The sequence below is a fragment of the Polypterus senegalus genome, chromosome 13 (assembly GCF_016835505.1).
Source record: "Polypterus senegalus isolate Bchr_013 chromosome 13, ASM1683550v1, whole genome shotgun sequence".
NCBI lineage: Eukaryota > Metazoa > Chordata > Cladistia > Polypteriformes > Polypteridae > Polypterus > Polypterus senegalus.
In genome coordinates, this window is record NC_053166.1 from 7,835,642 (window position 1) to 7,858,337 (window position 22,696).

The window sequence follows — 22,696 nt, forward strand, 5'->3', positions numbered from 1 at the left end:
GCCAGCTCTGTAGGGTCCATGTATGGTCTCATGCTACCAGTAGTGACACTGAGTGTAGCCAAATGCTAAACGAGTGACAAAACAGATGAGGAGGGAAAAATGTCAGTGGCCTCCCTCCACCTGTTAACCCATTCATTCCTGTTTTGGGGGTCGTCTCATTGCTGCCCCTGTAGTGCACCAAAGCAGCTGAAACTGAAGAACAAGCCCCTCCGCTACTTCACTGAGCAGATCAACCGCCCAGAAGTGTCACTGACTTGATGCTGTACTCGGATTCAAGCATGTTCCTTTCATTTTATTTTCAGCAATATATTTTCCATGATTTTAGTGACAGGTGAAAGAAAATCTAGCAAAGTACTGTATATTTAAAAATACAATAACACTATAAGATGAGAATAATAACCGTTATTAAGACATCAAAAACTGCTTTTAGCAAAGCCGGGCAAAAAGAGAGAAGATCAGTAAAGCAGTCAGTATCCATTCCTGATGTCCAATTTGCGGTTCAACCAGGATGAGCTGCTTTGGGTATTTTATAGGCCACAGGTCAGATATTGTATGGCATGAGAAGGATTTAGTGTGACAGAGCAGCATGTCTGTCCTGTCATCTTGCAGGTTCCTCGCCGGACTGCCAAGAGCGTATCGAGGGTCCGACGATTCTGTAAAGTTACAGTCCTGGATTGCATGAGCATCAGCTGCGAGTTCTTGAAGGGCCGAAGGGGTGAGACTGCGTTTCAACTTGTGGCCATCGGCCAAGTCACTTATACAGGGGGCTGAATGATTAGCCCTTATACGCTTAGTAGGGGGCACAACTGATGGGAGTCCACTGAAAAACTGGGATGGAGGAATGAAGAGTCACATCAGGGAGCACACAACACACCTTCTATCTATCCATCCATTTATTTTATAGCACCTTTTATATCTAACTAACTGACGTGTGTATTTCTAAGGTTGTTCAAAATTTAAAATAGTTTTAAGTAATCGGGAGGATCAATGCCTGCAAGGCTGTTTTTTTTTTTTATTTGTTACGCAGATGTGCCGCCTTATAAATTGGACAGCCAGTCTGAGTCTGACACACACACTCGCGCCACGAGACGAGTCGAGATGTCTGCCATGCGCCTCCTGCTGCTGTGCGTCGCCTTCATTTGCCTCTCAGGTGAGATTCCTGCTTAGTCAGTTTGCGTCTTTCCCACAGTCGCCAGGTTTGCGACAAAAGAAAATAAAAGTGATTAGGAAAAATTGGCTTTAAGAAGGTTTAAGGGGAAGGAATTCAATAAAATTTCAACTTCAACTCCAGTTTGTACTTGTTTGAGTTTTGTTGCTGATAATCCGTTTTTTCTCTCACATGCACATGCTAAATATTTCAAGTTCAAATTTAATTGTATGCTCTTTTTATGAGTTTTGTTATAAATAAGCTGTTTTTTTCCACTCACACGCACGTGTTATATACGCTAAACTCATAAGTTTACACCCCCTGGCAGAATCTGTAAAATGTTAGCCAGTTTTGGAAAATACGAGTGGTCAGACAAAGCCACCGTCTTGTATTAGGAGGAGAGGTCAGGTAAAGCTTTGTAACGCCAGGGAAAACACGCAAATGGCACGCAGGGAGGGCACGGGATGGAAACTCTGATCTCCTAATGGCGACTGTGCCACCTGGTTTTTATATCATAAGGTATTAAAAGGCTCTCTATAATAGAGTACAGGTAAAATTCCGTTACAACGAACATCCAGGGACCTAAAAAATATTTTGTTGTAATAAAAATTTCATTGTAATGAGATTCTGTATTTGTTACTATGTTGCTTGCGTCCAGGCGCTGGCAATCATTTCAATAGCTTCTTTTGCATTATTTTAATCATCTCCAGTCTGCAAGTTATGCTGATAAGAAATTTTCTCAGCTTTTCCTTGCTATAATACACTTTCAGGGTGCCAGTGATGGCCAAATCCAATGGCTAAAGCACTGCTGTGCAACTGGGTGGGATGAATTCAACACGAATATTATCTAAATGTTGTGGGCAGCACAGTTATCAATCAGGAGCCGAATCATCCTTTTCTTCTTCATATTGTGAGGTTTCTGAACTCTTTTGGGATTCCCCCCCAATCAATCCCCCCACCACACTCAGCAGGAACGTCACGTTGAAGAGTGTCCCAAAGTGCGATTGCCGTGTCTCTGTAAGACTGTTTGTTCATTGCCTGGGCAGGGCAACCACAGGCTCACAGCGGTTCAGTGAGGTGCCACAGACATGAATCCTAACAGATCGTGGGCGCACTATAAGTCCCTGTCTGACACCCCAAAACTCGAAGCTGAGTCTCAGTACTTCAGCAAAACCATCTTTATTCAGCTTGAATCAGTTATTTATTGTAGCGTGATCTGCCACTCTCCTATACACAGACACGGCCGCTGGGCAGGGTCGTGGCACCAGGTTAGTGGCCAAGTAATTCTGTTCCCTGCATTACCCATTGAGTTTGCTTTGGCGGAGAGACGCATCAGAGCTGTGAGCCTACTGTTACCCCGGCAACATATAAACAGTCTTCCACAGATGCGTTGATCGCACTTCGGGATGCTCATCGGGGTGTCGTCCCATTGACGGAGATCCCAAGAGAGTTTAGAAACCTCACATTTTCTTGAACAAGTGCCGCATTTATTTATGTGAATTTCCCCTTGGGATTAATAAAGTATCTATCTATCTATCTATCTATCTATCTATCTATCTATCTATCTATCTATCTATCTATCTATCTATCTATCTATCTATCTATCTATCTATCTATCTATCTATCTATCTATCTATCTATCTAACTATCTATCTATCTATCTATGTTTCATATAGTGCCTTTCAAGTATCTATCTATCTATCTATCTATCTATCTATCATTAATAGGAATGCATCACTTCTCCACATAAAAACTGCTTTTTCAACGTCTTCAAATGCAGCTGTTCACATACGTTTGCAACCCGAGATTTTTCTTCTTTTTTTTTTTTCTCGGTCTTTCAAGAAACTCGATAGTGTCGATGGCGAAATCCTGAATTCACTGGCAACGTCTCTTTTGCTTTTTACCGCAATCAAGAGCTTCAAAAATGTAAAGTTTTTTTTTTTCTAATATGAACTGTTATCGTTTATTCGTGTCTGCCGTTTCTATAGGAGGGTGACAATGAGTTCAATTCCAATGGATGTTGACGAGCGATAAGCAAAAACCACCGAAAACAAAAACAGCAAAAAAAAAAATAAATAAAAATAACAGTACGAGGAAAGTTCGAAGAAAGAAAAATAAATGACAATGTTTCTGTTTGGGGATCATTGGGTGCCATAACGGAGCTACAGCCACAGAACTAACTGCTCTGTGGAGGATTCGTTCAGGCATTTCAAGGGCACTTGATTGTAATGAAAGTATCTGCTGAATGTAACGAGATTTCTATAGACTAGCGTCATATGAGGACACTGGCGAGACCATAAAAATACTTCGTTGTAATGAAAATTTTGTTGTAAAGATATTCGTTCTAACAGAATTTCACCTGTATATAGATAGACATGAAAAGCTTTATAGTATAGATAGCAATTGAAAGGCACTATATGATACAGAGATAGCTTAGCAGCTGCGGTGGACTGGCACCCTGCCTGGGGTTTGTTTCCTGCCTTGTGCCCTGTGTTGGCTGGGATTGGCTCCAGCAGACCCCCTGTGACCCTGCAGTTAGGATATAGCGGGTTGGATAATAGATGGATGGATAGCTCAGCAGACACTTTTATCCAAAGCAACTTACAAAAGAGGTAAACAATTGAGTAACTTTAGGCGAGGGTCTGCTTGTTCAGCAAGTGTAATTGGGTGGGTGACAAAAGTTGATTGCCACAAGTGGGGGAGAAATAAAGTATAATTAAAAAAAAGTGAAAAGATGTAAAAACTCCATCCATCCATCCATTATCCAACCTGCTATATCCTAACTACAGGGTCATGGAGGTCTGCTGGAGCCAATCCCAGCCAACACAGGGCGCAAGGCAGGAAACAAACCCCAGGGCAGGGCGCCAGCCCACCGCAGGGCACACACACACCAAGCACACACTAGGGGCAATTTAGGATCACCAATGCACGTAACCTGCATGTCTTTGGACTGTGGGAGGAAACCCACGCAGACACTGCGCCACCGTGCCACCCATGTAAAAACCCAAACCTTACAATTATAGATTAAATCACTAAATCAGTTAAACATAAATTAACCAAGAATATAAAAATATTGCTAAGTTGTTTTGACACATAAATGTGAAAGGCACTTTTTATTTTTTTTTCAAAATATCTTTATTAACTCCAAATAGCAATAAAAGATCACGTTTTGTGTAATAAGATGTACATCACCAAAATGTATTTTCATGAAATTCTACTATTTTTAAGACAAAACTCCCCCTCCTCACACCTTGCGAGACATCCGTACTTTCAACACCCCCCACCCTACACAAATTCATTTTTATTTCATATTTCTTTCTAAACAAGTGTTTAAAGAGTAAATGTAGTCCTCCTGTCTATCAGATAGACAGACATGAAAGGCGCTATAACATAGTAACATATGCACGTATGTGGAAATCTTGTCCAGTTGTACAAATGCTTCTGTGTGCCTTCAACGAGATGTCCAGGTGGGAATGTCAGCCCCTCGGGATCACACAAGGGTTGCTGGAGAGGAGCCCACCGAGGAGTTTGTGGTTCCATAGTCCATCAGTGTAGCCGTCAGCACCGAGCACCACATGCTGTATATGATGACAGGTGTTTCTTGTATAATTTAATATGTGATATGATGATAGATTCATAATAAGTCCTCCTAAATGCTTATTTATGAGAATGAATGAAGATTTGAAGTTTTTTTCCGATGTTTCAGGGAGTATTCAATGACGTGTTTTACCATCTTTTCTTTCACAGTCTTGACATGCCAAGCCGACGTAGTCCAGGTAAGGGTCTCCTCAGGTTCTCTTCCTTCAGCGCCCGGCTGCTCTCATCCACCTAACCTTCTGCTCTCTATCTCCATAGCCTAACTGTGACAACGCCTGTGCTGAAATCACAAAACCCACCGGCCTTGTGTGTGGCAGCAATGGCATGGTCTACGGCAACGCGTGCGCATTCTGTATGGAAAAACAGTAAGTGGCAAGTGTTTTCAACCCGCCTGAGTTTAGAAAGTTAACTTGAATGTTTAAGAAATCAACTGTAGTGAGTGCCTTGAGTTACAATGTGAGGACCCCGATACACACAATAACCTCCTACCCTCAGCCTTAGTTGAGAGTTTAATTCTGAATGTTCGGAAATGGACAGAAGCGTAATCCTAATTTGCTCTCCTTTGCTGATGGTATCTTATATATACAGTTAGGTCCATAAATATTTGGACAGAGACAACCTTTTTCTGATTTTGGTTCTGTACTTTACCTCAATGAATTTGAAATGAAACAACTCAGATGGCGTTGAAGTGCAGACTTTCAGCTTTAATTCAGTGGGTTGAACAAAACGATTGCATAAAAATGTTAGGCAACTAAAGTATTTTTTGAACACAATCCCTTCATTTCAGGGTCTCAAAAGTAATTGGACAAATTAAATAACTGGAAATAAAATGTTCATTTCTAATACTTGATTGAAAACCCTTTGCCTGCAATGCCAGCCTGAAGTCTTGAACTCATGGGCATCACCAGATGCTGGGTTTCCTCCTTTTTAATGCTCTGCCAGGCCTTTACTTTCAGTTGCTGTTTGTTTGTCGGCCTTTCTGTCCCAAGTTTAGTCTTCAACAAGTGAAATGCACGCTCAGTTGAGTTACGATCAGGTGACTGACTTGGCCGTTCAAGAATTCTCCACTTCTTTACTTTAATAAACTCCTGGGTTGCTTTGGCTGTATGTTTTGGCTCATTGTCCATCTGTATCATGAAACGCCCGCCACCCAATCAGTCTGACGTCATTTAGCTGATTTGAGCAGACAGTAAGTCTCTGAACACCTCAGAATTCATTCAGCTGCTTCTGTCCTGTGTCACCTCATCAATAAACACGAGTGTCCCTGTGCCACTGGCAGCCATCACACTGCCTGCCTCCACCGTGTTTTACAGATGATGTGCTATGCTTTGGATGATGAGCTGTTCCACGCCTTCTCCATACTTTGTTCTTGCCTTTATCATTCTGGTAGAGGTTCATCTTGGTTTCATCTGTCCACAGAATGTTTTTCCAGAACTGTGTTGGCTTTTTTAGATGTTCTTTAGCAAAGTGCAATCTCGCCTTTCTATTCTTGAGGCTTATGAGTGGCTGGCACCTTGCAGGTCACCCTCTGGATTTCCTTTCATGCAGTCTTCTCTATGGTAGACTTGGATATCAATACGCCGACCAAGCCCTGGAAAATGTTGTTCACTTGGTGGGCTGTTGTGAAGCGGTTTCTCTTCACCATCCTTATTTTACACTCAAATCACAGGCAGGTCATGTAATTGGCATGGTGGTCCAGCATGCCAGGTGTGTTTGGGGTCATGTGAACTTTTTAATAATTATTAGTCACTTCTGTCCTCGTTCATCATGAGTGTGCAGCGTCAGCCAGTCTTTAACATAATGAGATAGAAACAGTTCAGATATCCCATAATATTATACATATTGACTCCCTGTATACAGTGTGTTCCTTTTCTTAACTATGCTGTTGTGCTGAGTGGGCAGTGGTCACCTGATCCAGGACCACCACAGGTGTTGCCGTCCCATACCTGCCTCAGGTGTGCAGGTGGTGCTGAGCGCGGCTCTTAAAGTCTCCTGTGAGTGAAATGAAGGAAGCGTCACAGAGTGGACATCTCAGCTCAACTGTTTTAATTCTTCACACGTCTTTCCTTTACAGATTTGTTAATGCTGGGAACAAAGTTGTAAAATATGGAGAATGCTGAATCCATAGCGGGACACCTGGAGGTCTGCTGATCTTCTCTCTCCTTTGCATTTCACAAGCCCCCTTTTTGCCCCACTGCTGAAATAAACATTTACTTCTGGCATGAAATCTGATCCCAGACTCATTTTTATTGTGTTTACCTCATATAATATCCAAAGTGACCTCCAAATCAGGACTGCATACCACAGTTCTTTCCTGATTTCCACACTGTAAGGCCTGGCAGGTGTGACGGCTCTTTCTAGTGACACTGCTGTACGCTGTACCTGCCACTGGAGTTTTTCATAAGTGACTTTTCTGCACGGTGTCTTTCTATTGTGAACCTCATGTTGTCCACTAGGTGGTCTAACAGGCATGGCGGCTCCCTGGATGGCAAAGAGAATCAAAGGTGAAGGCTGATGATGATTTTATATAGCGCCTTCCATCATGAACAGCAGCTCTTACCATATTTCAATATGGCTATCTGTTACAACTTCCTCATCTCATGAAGAGTTTCTCTTTTCAAGACTGAATATGACACTTTGTGACTTTATATAGTGCCTTTCTTATGTGAACACCAATTCTTCCTGCATTTCTGGTTAGCTGACTGCTGCGACACACACCAGCCAGTCCTTTAAATAAAACGTTCACTTCAACAGCAGAAAGCTGGAGCTCCATGTCCAGGTTATGACTGACTGGACGGCCCCTTAACCTGTCCACAATACAATATAAATGCAGTGTCCACTCCAGCGTAGCACCTCCTAATATTGTGAATCGACTTGGACAAAGGCGACATACAAACGTAATGGGTCGTTCCCATTATACACTCAAAAAATGCTTGTTCTTTAATGGCATTTCATGGTTCTTTACTGGGTTGTGGGGTTCCTTGCAGAACCGTTGCTTGACAAAGCACAATTGCATTCTGGGAAGGGTTCCTCTCATTTGAAGTTGGTTCTTTTTGCTTTGAAACAGTTCTTAATGTGTGGAAAAAAACTGAAATCTTTAATGTGTGGTAAGATACCTAGCAGGATATGAACAGATTATGAAAACCTGAACTTAGCCGGGGGCGGCACTGTGGCGCAGTGGTAGCGCTGCTGCCTCGCAGTTACGAGACCCGGGTTCGCCTCCCGGGTCCTCCCTGCGTGGAGTTTGCATGTTCTCCCCGTGTCTGCGTGGGTTTCCTCCCACAATCCAAAGACATGCAGGTTAGGTGGATTGGCGATTCTAAATTGGCCCTATAGTGTGTGCTTGGTGTGTGGGTGTGTTTGTGTGTGTCCTGTGGTGGGTTGGCACCCTGCTCTGGATTGGTTCCTGCCCTGTGTTGGCTGGGATTGGCTCCAGCAGACCCCCGTGACCCTGTATTCAGATTCAGCGGGTTGGAAAATGGATGGATGGATGGAACTTAGCCGGTGCCATTGTATGCCGCGAGAGCCTTTAGTAACCATGGGCCAATGCCATTTCACCAACCTGTTATCATCTGTTCATGGTTATTTACTGTATGAAGTCTCTTACGGATCCAAATTAATAAGGAACTTTCTGGAAACTTCATGTGGATGGGTCTCTTGGTAATTAAAAAGGGTTCCCCTATGGCATCGCCCTGAAGTGGCACCTTGATTGTTAGGAGTGTACCTGCCAAGGCTCCTGACCCACAAGAAAGCACAGCCGCACTTCTAGGTTTATGGCGCCATTACTGGACTGATTTTGAGATCAGATTGGGTTCGCTGCCGGTGCTCATCTGGAGACAAACCTGAAGGACCTGATCGGCTACTGTTCACAGGGTGACAAAGTCGGTGTTATCAGCGGGACAAATTCACCACAGCACCATTTGATATTCACAACGTACAGTGATCCCCCGCTGCATCGCGGTTCAGCTATCGCGCCCCATAATATCACGAAAAGATTCAATAAGTACATCCTACCTGTAGTTAACTTTGCAGCCAATTCATAACAAAGCATACGGTTTTCAGCAGTCACTACGGTAGACAAAGAGTTTCACGTTACAGTACACAGATGATTTCTTACAAGGCCCGTTATTGGCTGAAAGAGGAGACTCAACCAATCAGAGTGGGATTTTCATTCTCTTGGGCTCTAATTGGCTGCTGCTAACGTGGCGTAATCTCGCAAGAACAGCGAGCGTAGGTCCCCAATGCGTCTCAGTTCTCTGCGTATCGCGTACCCTCGCTTGTGGTCCGATTGTTGTGAGCAAACTTTTTGTGAACTATTTTGTTTTAATCCCTACGATGGCTCCCAAGCATCTTGCATCTTCTAAGAAGCAAAAGAAAGTGTTATGTGGACGCTCGTCGCACGAAATTATGGCTTGAATGAATAAAATAAAATAAATTTAAAAGGGAGATTGGTATCGGAAGGAAGGAGAGAGATTCTGGGAATGAAGATTGTTTCAGAATTTTGGACAGCGATCAGTTTGCACTCAATTATCTCTTATATATATTTCTCTTCTGGTTCGTCCTGCTTCCTCTTCAAACCAGGTCACGTCACATCACCGCAATATATCTAGCCTGACTGTGTGACCTTTCACTTTGGCGGTGACGTGACACCAATGGGGTCATGAGAGAGGAGCGGGAACGCGGTAGTCCAAAGGAGGAATTGAAATCGAGAAAAGCGGCGTGGGGGTTTATGGGAGGCCGCAGGCAGCGCGGGGAAGGGTTTGGAAGAGGACGAATAGGAATCGAGAAATTCGGTGTGGGCTGTGTGTGTTGGGAACCGGGTCTGAAGAGAAATATATATAAGAGATAACTGAGTGCAAACTGATCGCAGTCCAAAATTCTGAAACAATCTTCAATCCCAGAATCTCTCTCCTTCCTTCCGACAGCAATCTCCCTTTAAAATTTAAACACACACAATTCCCACTCAGACTCGCCTTCTCCATGACTATCAACAAGTCCCAGGGACAATCGTTTGCAAAGATTTGTGTTAATCTACAACAACCAGTCTTCAGCCACAGTCAGTTGTACACGGCTTTTTCTCTGGTTAGATCTTTCGACTCGTTATCTGTCATCTCCAGTAAAACACCGATTCACAGCTGCGTCTTTCAAGAAGTATTTCTTTCTTCTTGATTTCTGAATTCCTTTCTCACCGTTTTCCGTTCCTATTCTTACACCGCCGGTGTCGGCTAGTTATTATTATTATATTATTATTATTATGTTACTCATATCCTTAGCCCGACATCTGCATATCATATGTGTTTACAAAGTGTGTTTTAATAAGTTTACATGTGTTTAAGGCGTGTGGGAGGGGTATTTTAAGGCTTAAACTATAAAAAAAAATATTTATTTATATGCTCTTTCTATATCGTGGCTTTTCACCTATCGCTGATGGGTCTGGAACGTAACTTCTGGGATATCACTTACTCATCTCCTTTTCATTATATCAGACCAGAGGAAGCCTTTTGCTGTTAATTCTAAGCCTTAAGCCCAGTAAGTCTTAGCCTGCTGCTTCTTAACCAGTCATCTTTATTTGTCACTAACCCAGCTACTACAAGGATGACGTGAACTGTGCAAGCCCATCACTCGCCTAATAGGCAAATGCAGGTGACGGGCAGAAACAGGAAGCACGTGGCAGACATCTTGAAAACAGACCAAAGAAAACAAAACTTCGTAGCTTTGTTTCCTATGTGTCACACAGCAGGGCGCTATATGACCTGCCATTCCGTTAGCCTTCTTAATGCCTTCTGCCAACTGTCTGCCAGCTGATCGTGTCAAGTCCACCAGGACTCCTAAATCCTTCTCATAAGGTGGATTCTCAATTTTCTGACTTCCTATTGTGCATTCAAACCTCACATTTTTACTTTCTATGTGTAATACTTTATATTTTTTTGACATTAAATTTCATCGTCAACAACTCAATCATCTGCAGTGACTTGGTGACACATGATGGCACTTCTGCCAGCAGAGAGGTCACAGTAGTCCAGAAGTGACAAGATGAAAGCCTGGACCAGGACTTGTGCTGCATACTCTGTCACATACAGTATGGTCTGATCTTGTGGATGCTGTACAGAGTGGATCTGCAAAACCAACAGGCCATGGTAAGGTGGTCCATTAAGGACAGTTGGCCATCAGGTTGTGTCTCGACTTGGCAGGTGTTTGTGGTAGTGAGCCAAACTGACAGAGAAGACACTGATGAGCTGGTATAATAAGATGGTCCCACTTTGTTGCTCTCCAGACCAGAGTTATCTCACCAAGCTCGCACTGCATTGTATGAGCCAATACAAATTCTGCGTCCCTCCACACCATCTGCTGCTATTCCTGCACACATGGTGATGTTGGCCCCACACTGTTCGAGTACATCGATGGTTGCCTGCTGGCTGACAAGATTCCGACCTCTCCTCCTTGCCTCTTCCACAGCAATGAAGTTTTGATGGTTTCCGTCAGTAAGGTGAATGTCATTTCTGACCTGGACCAAGCTGAGCGCAGCCCGCTGTTGTGAATCAGTTAGGGGTCTGTCTTGGCCTCCACTATCTGGTTTAGTCTCAGTTCTGTAGGAAACATCAAACAACATGCAGGAGAAACAGGACTTCATACTGTAGGTCACATTTGCATACAGCGGTCTGTCACATCGCCTACTCTGTGCTATGCTACAGTTGTCACATGACTAATTACTGCCTAAGAGTAGCCCACCCATGGTACAGGAAAGTTCACTGTAGACCATGCTGGGGCCAGTTCTCATTCCGGAAGGTTCTGATGATTGAGGCCACAGCTGATCTTCTAAGATTTGGTTGAACCACTCTAGGTGCCTCGGTCATTGTCATGCCATGATTTATGACACTGGCTAACAACCTGTCACACGCGTGCACATGGGAGGCAGTTAAAGGGCCTGAATGAGAGTAATTCCATGCCAGACCAGGGGGTGGCGAAGTGCATTAACTCTCTCACTCCTTTGCAGACCAGTTACGGAAAATTCCGCCTGGCCCTGGTGACATCACTTTTGCATTTGGGCCAAGAGATGACAACACTTCCAGTTACAGCCCCAGAGATGACGTCAGTTCTGTCCTGGACTCGGATCTGTACACTTCCATTGCTATTTTTTACTCCATTTGCAGCCAGGAAATAATAGATAGGTGGCTCCCCCAAACCTTTCTATGGCTTTTTGTCAAATTTTGTGACAAACCATCACTCTGATCTCATGGGATGCCATTTGCTGTTGCTGCCGCTCTCTTGGTCTGTCTTGGTCTGACTTTCTGCCACAGTCTTGACAAGCAGGACAGACATCCCTCCCAGGTAAGGGGGTCTCGACCACATTCCACCACCTCCCCCTCCCCCCCCCGGTGAGGCCCAAGCCCTCCTCTCAGATGTGGTGTTTGCTCCCTGCCAGTGACCACGGGGTCTTCCTGGTCCTGCTGGACCACCTGCCTGCTCCATGTTAGAGTATCGCTGTGTCGTATTGGTGCCCACGTCTTTATACTCCTACCACAAGGTGAAATCGTCCATCCGGTATGAAATGGTGTCAGTGGATCTCGTTTTCTTGACTGTGACAATGCCCGTCCCCTACAGACTCCCTCTTCCCACATGGGAGTCTACTGAACCCACACCGTCAATAATTATGACCAAGATGAGCTGACATATGAAGACAATTCACTGATGAGGCCAGAGAATGCTGGAAAAAGTGCTCAAGTGCTTTACTTACAAACACAGCCCCCTGATACAAACGCAGCACCCCGAGGCACTTGTGCTAATCACTGGAGACTTTAACCAAGTGACGGTGACAAAACATTACCTGCCTTCTCCCAGTTTGTGGACTGTAACACCTGGAGAAACAGGACTATCGACCTACTGTATGCAAACGTTAAAGACGCATACAGCGCCACTCCGCTGATCATAACCTGGTTCTGCTTCAGCCTCACTATAAACCAAGAGTGAGGGCGCTACCTACAACCACACGATCGTTCAGGAAGTGGTCCCATGAGGCAGAGCAGACTCTGAGAGACGGGGACTACGGACTGGGATATCCTGCAGGGGTCACATAGTGAGAACATTGAGGAGGTTGTTGACTGCACTACTGACTACATCAACTTCTGGATGGAGATTGTAGTCCCAGTAAGAACAGTACGCTGCTATGCTAACAACAAGCCATGGATTACAAGTGACATCAAAGGCCTTTTGAACCAGAAGAAAAGGGCTTTTAAAGGCGATGATCAGCATGAGCTCAAGCGCGTGCAGAAGGAACTCCGAGTCCAGCTCAGGGCGGCGAAAGAGCAGTACAGGAGAAAGCTGGAGCAGAAGTTGAAGAATAACAGCATGGAGGAGGTGTGGGATGGGATGAAGATCATCACGGCTGCAGCTAGAAGAGGGGTGCCACCATCGAGAGAGACTTGGAGAGAGCAAACCAAATGAACAACTTCTTTAAAAGGTTTGAACACCCTAACCCACTCTTATCTCGGAGTACTGCATCCTCCAACCATCTTTCTGCTGATACCAGCATAGGAGAGACATCTCCACCCACAATTACAGCAGCACAGGTGAGCAGAGAGCTGAGAAGACTTCGTGCCAGCAAAGCAGCGGGTCCACATGGAGTATCACCACGACTGCTGAAGGCCTGTGCGCTGGAGCTGGGGAGTCCTCTACAGCGCATCTTCAACCTGACCCTGGAACAGAGGAGAGTCCAGACGCTTTGGAAAACATCTTGTATCACCCCTGTCCCAAAGGTATCACGTCCTAGTGAACTGAATGACTTCCAGCCTGTTGCTCTGATGTCACATGTGATGAAGACCATGGAGCGGCTGCTGCTTCACCACCTGAGGCCAAAGGTCCGCCACACCCTCGACCCTCTGCTGTTCGCATACCATTAGAAGGTGAGAGCGGAGGATGCCATCATCTACATGCTACACCGATCCCTCTCCCACCTGGACAGAGGCAGTGGTGCTGTAAGAATTATGTTTCTGGACTTCTCTAGAGACTTCAGCACCATCCAATCTCTGCTCCTTAGGGACAAGCTGACTGAGATGGGAGTAGATTCACACCTGGTGGTATGGATCGTGGACTATCTTACAGACAGACCTCAGTATGTGCGTCTTGGGAACTGCAGGTCTGACATTGTGGTCAGCAGCACAGGAGCGCCGCAGGGGACTGGACTTTCTCCAGTCCTGTTCAATCTATATACATCAGACTTCCAATACAACTCGGAGTCCTGCCACGTGCAAAAGTTCGCTGACGACACTGATATGGTGGGCTGCATCAGGAGTGGGCAGGAGGAGGAGTACAGAAGTTAATCAAAAACTTTGTTAAATGGTGCGACTCAAACCACTTACACCTGAACACCAGCAAGACCAAGGAACTGGTGGTGGATTTTAGGAGGCCCAGGCCCCTCATGGACCCCGTGATCATCAGAGGTGACTGTGCAGAGGGTGCAGACCTATAAATACCTGGGAATGCAGCTGGATGATAAACTGGACTGGACTGCCAATACTGATGATCTGTGTAACAGAGGACAGAGCCGACTATACTTCATTAGAAGGCTGGCGTCCTTCAACATCTGTAATAAGATGCTGCAGATGTTCTATCAGACGGTTGTGGCGAGCTCCCTCTTCTACGCTGTGATGTGCTGGGGAGGCAGCATAAAGAAGAGGGACGCCTGGACAAACTGGTGAGGAAGGCAGGCTCTATTGTAGGCACGGAGCTGGACAGTTTGACATCCATGGCAGAGCGACGGGCGCTGAGCAGACTCCTGTCAATCATGGAGAATCCACTGAACAGGATCATCTCCAGACAGAGGAGCAGCTTCAGCGACAGACTGCTGTCACCGTCCTGCTCCACTGACAGACTGAGGAGACCCCACACTATGCGACTCTTCAATTCCACCTGGGGGGGTAAACGTTAACATTATACAAAGTTATTGTCTGTTATACCTTCATTGTTATCACTCTTTAATTTAATATTGTTCTTTATCAGTTTGCTGCTGCTGGAGTTAGTGAATTTCCCCTTGGGATTAATAAAGTATCTATCTATCTATCTATCTATCTATCTATCTATCTATCTATCTATTAAAAGAAAAGTCAAAACCAAGTAAAACCAACAAAAGTATCAATTGTGTAGTGTTCTACAAGAAGTACATAAATCCATAAAATCCAATGAAAATTGGGGATAAAAAAAATAAATCCGTTAAAGTACAGACTAACTCCTTCTGATCTCAGCCCATCTCCTTCTCATTCTCATGCTCCCCGGCTAATTGCTTTTGTAGCTGGTGGAGACTCAGCAGCCACGAGCTCCTTTCGGCCGACCTCCGTCTTGGCTACCTCCAGGCATCACAGCCAGACTGTCCGAGGTCGGCTCTCCTCCCTTCTTTCTTTGTGCTCACATGGTTGCACCTCAGAAGCCTACGGGAGGGAACCTGCTTTGCTCGCCACACTCTACCCGAATGTTTAATGGGGCGAACAAGCCCCTATAGCGCTACAGCTAACACTTCTTCACGGGGTCCCAGCTCCTTCCAGATGGCCATATCATACTTGCTAAGCCTGCCTTTCATGTCCTTTAACTTCCTTCACTTTTGATCCTTTTTTTTATTCTCGTCTTTGATTCTCCCATCTTTGATTTCCTCCTTCCCCCCCGTTTCCTTGTGCCGCCCTGTATATATACACTCCCGTCTTTGTGGACCTTAATCACACGCCGCAGGAAGCCAATGAAGCAATTGAGAACAATCGCACCCAAACATACAGGTGCGACTCGCTCTAACTACCTCATTAACTCCCCACGGTCCCCGGAGAGTGACACAGCTTTATGGATTTGAAACTGGCCTTTTTTTTTTTTTTTCTTTGAAGCCGTAGACCCGCTACACCATATTTACACTTCCACGATGTGAACATGGGATATTGTTCCTGTTTCCCTTTAAGAGGAACGCAGCAGTTACTTAGCATTGAGAGCAAGTGAGTCAATTGAGAGTTGCAATGAAATGACCAGACGAGGCGTCTCAGACGCCGTGTGTGACTTGCACTTTGAAAAAAGGTAACCCTTGATGTGACACTGAGTCACACTGAACTCGTCATCTCAGGTCAATAAGCAAATGATCTTTGGTTCAGGTGTATTGTGGTCCAAGCAACTGGAAAAGGTGTTAGAGTTTTGAAAAATAAGCATTTTGATCGTCGGGTCTGAGTTTTGGCTCGTGGGTTTGGAAAAATAACAGCCAAGTCATTAATACAGGGGGCTGAAAGACTAAGAGGGCAAAAGTAAGAGGAGACACCTGAGAAACTGAGAATAAAGAGTCACATCAGAGGGCACACAGGCCACGTAGCACATGGCACACCAGCTATCTCTCTATCAATCTAACTATCTGTGTGACGTGTGTATCTCCAAGGCCTTTATAAATTTAATATAGTTTTGAATATTAAGTAATTGGGAGGATCAATACCTGCAAGGCTTTTTTTTTACATTTGTTACCCAGATGTGCCACCTTATAAATTGAGGGCACCAGCGTGTTGGGTAGCCAGTCCGAGTCTGACACACACACACACACTCATGCCAATGAGACGAGTCGAGATGTCTGCCATGCGCCTCCTGCTGCTGTGCGTCGCCTTCATTTGCCTATCAGGTGAGAATTCCTGCTTAGTCAGTTTGTGTCTTCCTACAGTCGCCAGGTTTGTGACAAACTGATAAAAGTTATTAGGAAAAATTGGCTTTAAGAAGGTTTATGTGGAAGGAATTCAATGATTTTCTTCAACTTCAACTCCAATTTGTACTTGTGTGAGTTTTGTTACAGATAATCTGTTTTTCTCTCTCTATACATGGATGAAAGGCACTATAATAGATAGATAGATAGATAGATAGATAGATAGATAGATAGATAGATAGATAGATAGATAGATAGATAGATAGATATGAAAGGCACTATATAATAGATAGATAGATAGATAGATAGATAGATAGATAGATAGATAGATAGATAGATAGATAGATAGATATGAAAGGCACTATATAATAAATAGATAGATAGATAGATAGATAGATAGATAGATAGATAGATATGAAAGGCACTATATAATAGATAGATAGATAGATAGCTAGATAGATAGATAGATAGATAGATAGATAGATAGATAGATATGAAAGGCACTATATAATAGATAGATAGATAGATAGATAGATAGATAGATAGATAGATAGATAGATAGATAGATAGATAGATAGATATGAAAGGCACTATATTATCGATAGATAGATAGATAGATAGATAGATAGATAGATAGATAGATAGAATCAATCAGGAGGGTCAATCCACATGTCCATTTTCCAACTGACTTACTCAGATCAGGGTCACTGCAGATTGGGGACAAGGTGTGGACTCCATGGTGGAGGGTGTGGTACTCCATTGCAGACTACATTTTCACACACACAGGTCCATTTTAGAGATGTCCACTAACAATATAAACTCATCTTTGAGATGTGAGAGGAAACCCTGATGACAAACCCACTCTGACGACAACCCAGAGTAGGGTTCAAGTTCTGGACGTGGCGTCTTTGAGGCAGCAGTGATGGGCACTGTCCCACCGTGCCACTGATGTTGTTGCCCTTCCTTGCCTTTTCATTTCGTTGGCCGCCTTGTCCACCTGCTCACTGTGATCTCCAGGAGGGAATGTCAGCCCCTCAGGATCACAGAAGGGTGGCTGGAGATGAGACCACTGAGGAGTTTGTGCCTTCATAGCCCATCAGAGCAGCACATGCTGTATGTGATGATGGCACCGATGGATGATTTTTGTGTGACGTGATGTCTCATATGATGATAGATTCTTACTAAGAAGTCCTCCTAAATTCTTATTTATGAAACTAAATTAAGATTTAAGGTAATTTTTAGATGTTTCATGGAGTATTCAATGACGGGTTTCATTTGCTTTCTTCCACAGTCTTGACAAGCGGAGCAGACGTAGTTCAGGTAAGGGTCTCCTCAGGTTGTCTCCTTCAGCACTCGGTGCCAATGTCCTCCTGACCTTCTGCTCTCCATTTCTGTAGCCTGACTGTGAGAAACTGAAGTCTGTTAGATGCTCACTGAACAGCCCACCTGTGTGTGCCAACAATGGCCAGACCTACAGCAGCGCTTGTGGATTCTGTTCTGTGAAACGGTAAGTGGCCAAGTGCTTTGAAACCTGCCTGAACATTCAGATGTTCACGTTTGGAGCGCTAAATTCAATGTATAGGGAATCAATGCTGCGTAACTGAAGAAGACCATTCTGTGATTTTTATATAGCGCCCTTGCATGATGAAGTCCATCTAAAGGCACAACTGAAGTTAAAATGCAGCACTTTAAATACATTATGGGCCACAGCAGGGAAGGGACCTGCATAAGTTCACACAAAGCAGGCCATGACAAGATGTTCATAAACACACCTATGTCTTATATAGCGCCTTTCGGAAGTTCACTCCATCTTAATGCAGATAAAACACAACAGTTTGAATTCTTAATTGCAGGCCCCACAGTTTAATGGCTCATTCAGATCTACAAAGACAGTCCATGGGTAATGGGAGTGGAAGGTCAAGCTGATGACTTATATAGCGCCTTTTCATAGTGAATTCCATTTTGAGTGGGATTTTCATAGAGCAGCAATGTTTCCTTGGAGATGAAGTGACTCACAAAGTATCACAGAGGGACTCGGTGACTCGGATTGAAGCTTATTGTTGTATATAGCGCCTTTTTACAGTTTGATGGTATGGCGGCACAGTGATTACTGCTGCTGCTTCATGGATCCTGAACATTGGGCTCAGATCCTAAGTTCATTGTGTCTGCATGGGTTAGGTTAGGTTGATTGGCAATTCACAACTTCCCCCAGTATAAGTGTGAGTGGGCCCAGTGATGGACTGGTGTCCTGCCTTAGTGCTACTGGGATGCTCTCCAGGCCTGAAAATGACATGAGGTGACCTTTCTGAAGTGACACTCATCCTAAGCCACTCTGTAGGTAAAACAGTTCATTTGTGTCCTGTGAGCTCTGGCAGGTGAATTGAGTCACTCAGGACCCCACAGTGACGGTGACAGTACAGACATTGTTTTCACTTTATATAGCGCCTTTCAAAGGTGACTTCCAGCCTGAAATAGTCTCCAGTTACAGCTCTTTAATTTCCATATTTTAACAATGTGTCACTGCTGATAAACGTACTCACTGAGGAACACACAGGACACGTCACAGTAGCTCACAGTTTATATAGCGCCTTTTCAAAGTGAACTCCAATGTTAAACACAGTAATGTCAGCCTCTCACTTAAAGTCTCCATATTCTCTCCCTGTAAACTTCTGGTAATCCTCTTTCTTTAGTCGAGTCTTACAAATCATCAGACTCCGGTGTAGTGATGGGTTAGGCTGCTGTGTGTTTGGGGGCGAGTTAGCGGGTGGTCCGCAGTGCTCTTCTGCTATTAATCCTTTAATTCTTCCCTTGTCTGATTCTTCTCTCTGTGTTTGTGTCTGTCAGGCCTCTCTTCTTCAGCCATCAAGAACTTTCTGTCTATGAGAGACCCCCTTTTACAGGGTGGCTATGGGAGGGTGAGGTCAGAGGGGGCTTGTTGTTGTCACATCACACGACTTCACACGACTTCAAACTGGAGGGGATGTTCAAGCTGGTCACTGCTGTTGGTGATCTCGTCACCGGAGCATGTCATTTTAAAGTCCTGTCACATAACAAGACTTTTCCAGCTATTTTCAGTTGTAGACTTCATTTACATAACGTCATCGAGTTGGGGGGCCGTCACAGTGTGGCCCTTTGATCTGCAGTCATGTCGTCTGACACCCTTAGCTTCTTCGTCCAACCAATTTGTGACTCGTGGCCTCCAACAGATTATATGGCCTTAAATTGTAGGGGCGGAGTCTGTGTGCAGTAACACTGACAGCCAATGAGTGCCAAGCAAGAAGTACAATTCCTTAAATGGTGCGAACAGCAAAAATAAGCAGGAGAGTTTTGGACCCTGCATAGAGAAGAGGGACTCGTCTGTCTGATGTCTCGTGTTTTACATACCAAGAGAAAAATCGACAAAATTAAACAAGGGGGAGATACGGTGGCTGAAGTCACCACACCTGTCAACCCTGAGCACGGGCAACAGCTAAACAGGCAGCACGTTACTGGCTGTCATAAAAAATGAAGGCCATGTGGCATTGTGTAAATGTGACACTGTGCTGGTCAGTCATCACAGAGTCAAGTAAGTTGACATCCCCAGCGATTTCTAGTTGTGTAATTTGACATACGCAGGCAAAGAGATCAGCAAGACAGTCGGGAAGTTTGACATCCCCTGTGACTGGCAGTCGTGTAGGGTGACGTCACAAGGAAGTTCTCATCATATCAGGTGATGAGATTGACAACCGCAGACATCAAGTTTGACATCCCCTCTATGTAAAGCTGTTTAATGTGACATTGACTTAATATGACATGTCCTGCGGTTTCTAGCTTTATAAACTGGTTTAGTCAGGCGATGAGATCAGCAACCACAGCCATCAAGTTTGATGTCCTCTCTGACTAGAAGGCCTGTAATGTCACATGTCCTGTGATTTCTAGTCACGTACAGTAACGATACACTCCGGTGACGAGATCGACAACTACAGATGTAAAGTTTGATGTCCCCTCCGACTAGAAGTCATGTAATGTGACAGCCCTGTAATTTCTAGTAATCCGATATCCTCAGGTGACGAGATCAGCAGCTGCAGTTTCCAAGTGTGACATCCCCTCTGAAGAGCAGTAATGTTACTGTCACCTTCAGTGTGGCTGACATTATCGGTGTGTGACTTTACTCAGCATCTGTGGACAAAAGTGCAAACTCCGTCACCTGCAGGTCTGTGTGTTAAGTTGAGACCAGCAAATCTCACTCAGTGGGCCACGATGGTCTTCAGGTGAGCAGTGTGGGGGTCTCGAGGTCAGGCAGGCGTTGGAGGTGAAGAAGATGAAACTTCAGACTTCAGCTAATTCTACTCAGAGATGATGGCACCTCAGAGTGCGTGTTGATTGGCACACACGTGTCACATTGTCACTGAACTTGGTACTCATCACAACACATGTCACACCAGACCAGCAGGCCTTCACATTTCTGAGGATGACTGTGGTATTTTAATCATTTATTCTTTTTCTCCATTTTGAACCCCTGCTCTCCTTCCTCCTACCCTTCAATTTCTGTTCCCCACCTAACTTTTATATTTGTCAGACCATCTTGAGGTCCCTTTTAGTTGTTTCCATATTTCCACAAAGTGTCACAGACAACGGTCAGAAGATCTGTGACTGCGAGTGAACAGGCAGGTTTAGGACTTCTATATAGCGCCTTTCGTGGTGTGTAGTGAAACAGCTTGCAATCAGAATACACCACATATTTTTTTTTACACTCAGATCGCAGGCAGGTCATGTAATTGGCACGGTGGTCCAGCATGCCAGGTGTGTTTGGGGTCATCTGAACTTTTTAATAAGTATTAGTCACTTCTGTCCTCGTTCATCATGAGAGGAAAACATCAGCCAGCACTTGTCTGACATAATTTGATAGAAACAGTTCAGATAGCCCATAATATTCTACATATGGACTCCCTGTATGCAGTGTGCTCCTTTTATTAACTAAGCTGTCGTGCTGAGTGGGCAGTGGTCACCTGATCCAGGACCACCACAGGTGTCTCCTGTGAGTGGAATGAAAGAAGCGTCATGGAGTGGACATCTTGGCTCACTGCTTTTGTTCTTCACATGTCTTTCCTTTACAGGAGCACAAATAGTCTGATGTATGTTGTAAAAAATGGAGCCTGTTGAATCCATGGATGGACACCTGGAGGTCTGCTGATCTTTACTCTGCTTTGCACGTCACAAGCCCCCTTTGCCCCTCTGTTGACCCCTGCAGCCTTTCAATTCTGAAATAAACGTTTACTTCTGGCATGAAATCTGATCTTGGGCTCATCTTTATTGTGTTTGTCTCATATAATATCCAAAGTGACCTCCAAATCACGGTCGCATACCACAGTTCTTTCCAGATTTCCACATTGTAAGGCCTGGCCGGTGTGACGGCTCTTTTGAGCCACTGGAGGATTCATAAGCCCAGGGCCTTTCTATTGTGAACACCATTTTGTCCACAAGGTGGCATAACAGTCACAGTGGCTGCCTGGGCGGCGAACAAACTCAATGGTGAAGACTGAGTTTAGTGCCTTAGGATTTTATACAGCGCCATCCATCATGAACAACGGCTACTTCTTTCCATATTTCAATACTGTGAGGGTCAGCTGTTCCAACAACTTCCTCAGACCCTGGGGAGTCACTCTTTTGATGACTGAATTTGACACTTTGTGACTTTATATAGTGCCTTTCTTTTGTGAACACCAGTTCTTCCTGCATTTCTATACTGTGAGGACTAGTAGGCGTACTGACTCACTGGTGATGCAAAGTCAATGCCCAGCTTTGAATCTGTGACCTTATTATTTTTTTTTTCATTTTTCTGTTTAAATATCAATGGGTAGTGCAGTGACCAACTCTGCTCACAGACTGTCACTGTTGGTGACAGAATGGGCCACTTTATCACTGTATTTAGTGTCTTCTGTTATACAGTGCCTTGCTATTGGTGTTCATGATAGATAGATAGATAGATAGATAGATAGATAGATAGATAGATAGATAGATAGATAGATAGATAGATAGATAGATAGATAGATAGATAGATAGATGAAAGGAACTATACAACACACTTCATCAACTCCTGATACGTCCTTCCATCTTTAGTTAAGCCATCTGACTGCCTCCAGTGCGCATGTGTGTGGATCTATCTATCTATCTATCTATCTATCTATCTATCTATCTATCTATCTATCTATCTATCTATCTATCTATTATATAATGCCTTTCACTCTATCTATCTATCTATCTATCTATCTATCTATCTATTATATAGTGCCTTTCATATCAATCTATCTATCTATCTATCTATC

The 22,696-nt window shown here is 44.3% G+C and overlaps 1 protein-coding gene across 1 annotated transcript; it reads left to right on the forward strand.

Annotated features, from left to right (window-relative positions):
• The first annotated feature begins 16,259 nt into the window (after positions 1 to 16,259).
• On the forward strand, positions 16,260 to 21,664 carry LOC120542535 (ovomucoid-like). The gene is made up of 4 exons (XM_039775063.1): positions 16,260 to 16,373; positions 17,683 to 17,711; positions 17,789 to 17,898; positions 21,488 to 21,664. The coding sequence occupies exons 1-4, from the start codon at positions 16,301 to 16,303 to the stop codon at positions 21,531 to 21,533; spliced, it is 258 nt and encodes an 85-aa protein (XP_039630997.1). The 5' UTR covers positions 16,260 to 16,300; the 3' UTR covers positions 21,534 to 21,664.
• The last annotated feature ends 1,032 nt before the right edge of the window (positions 21,665 to 22,696 follow it).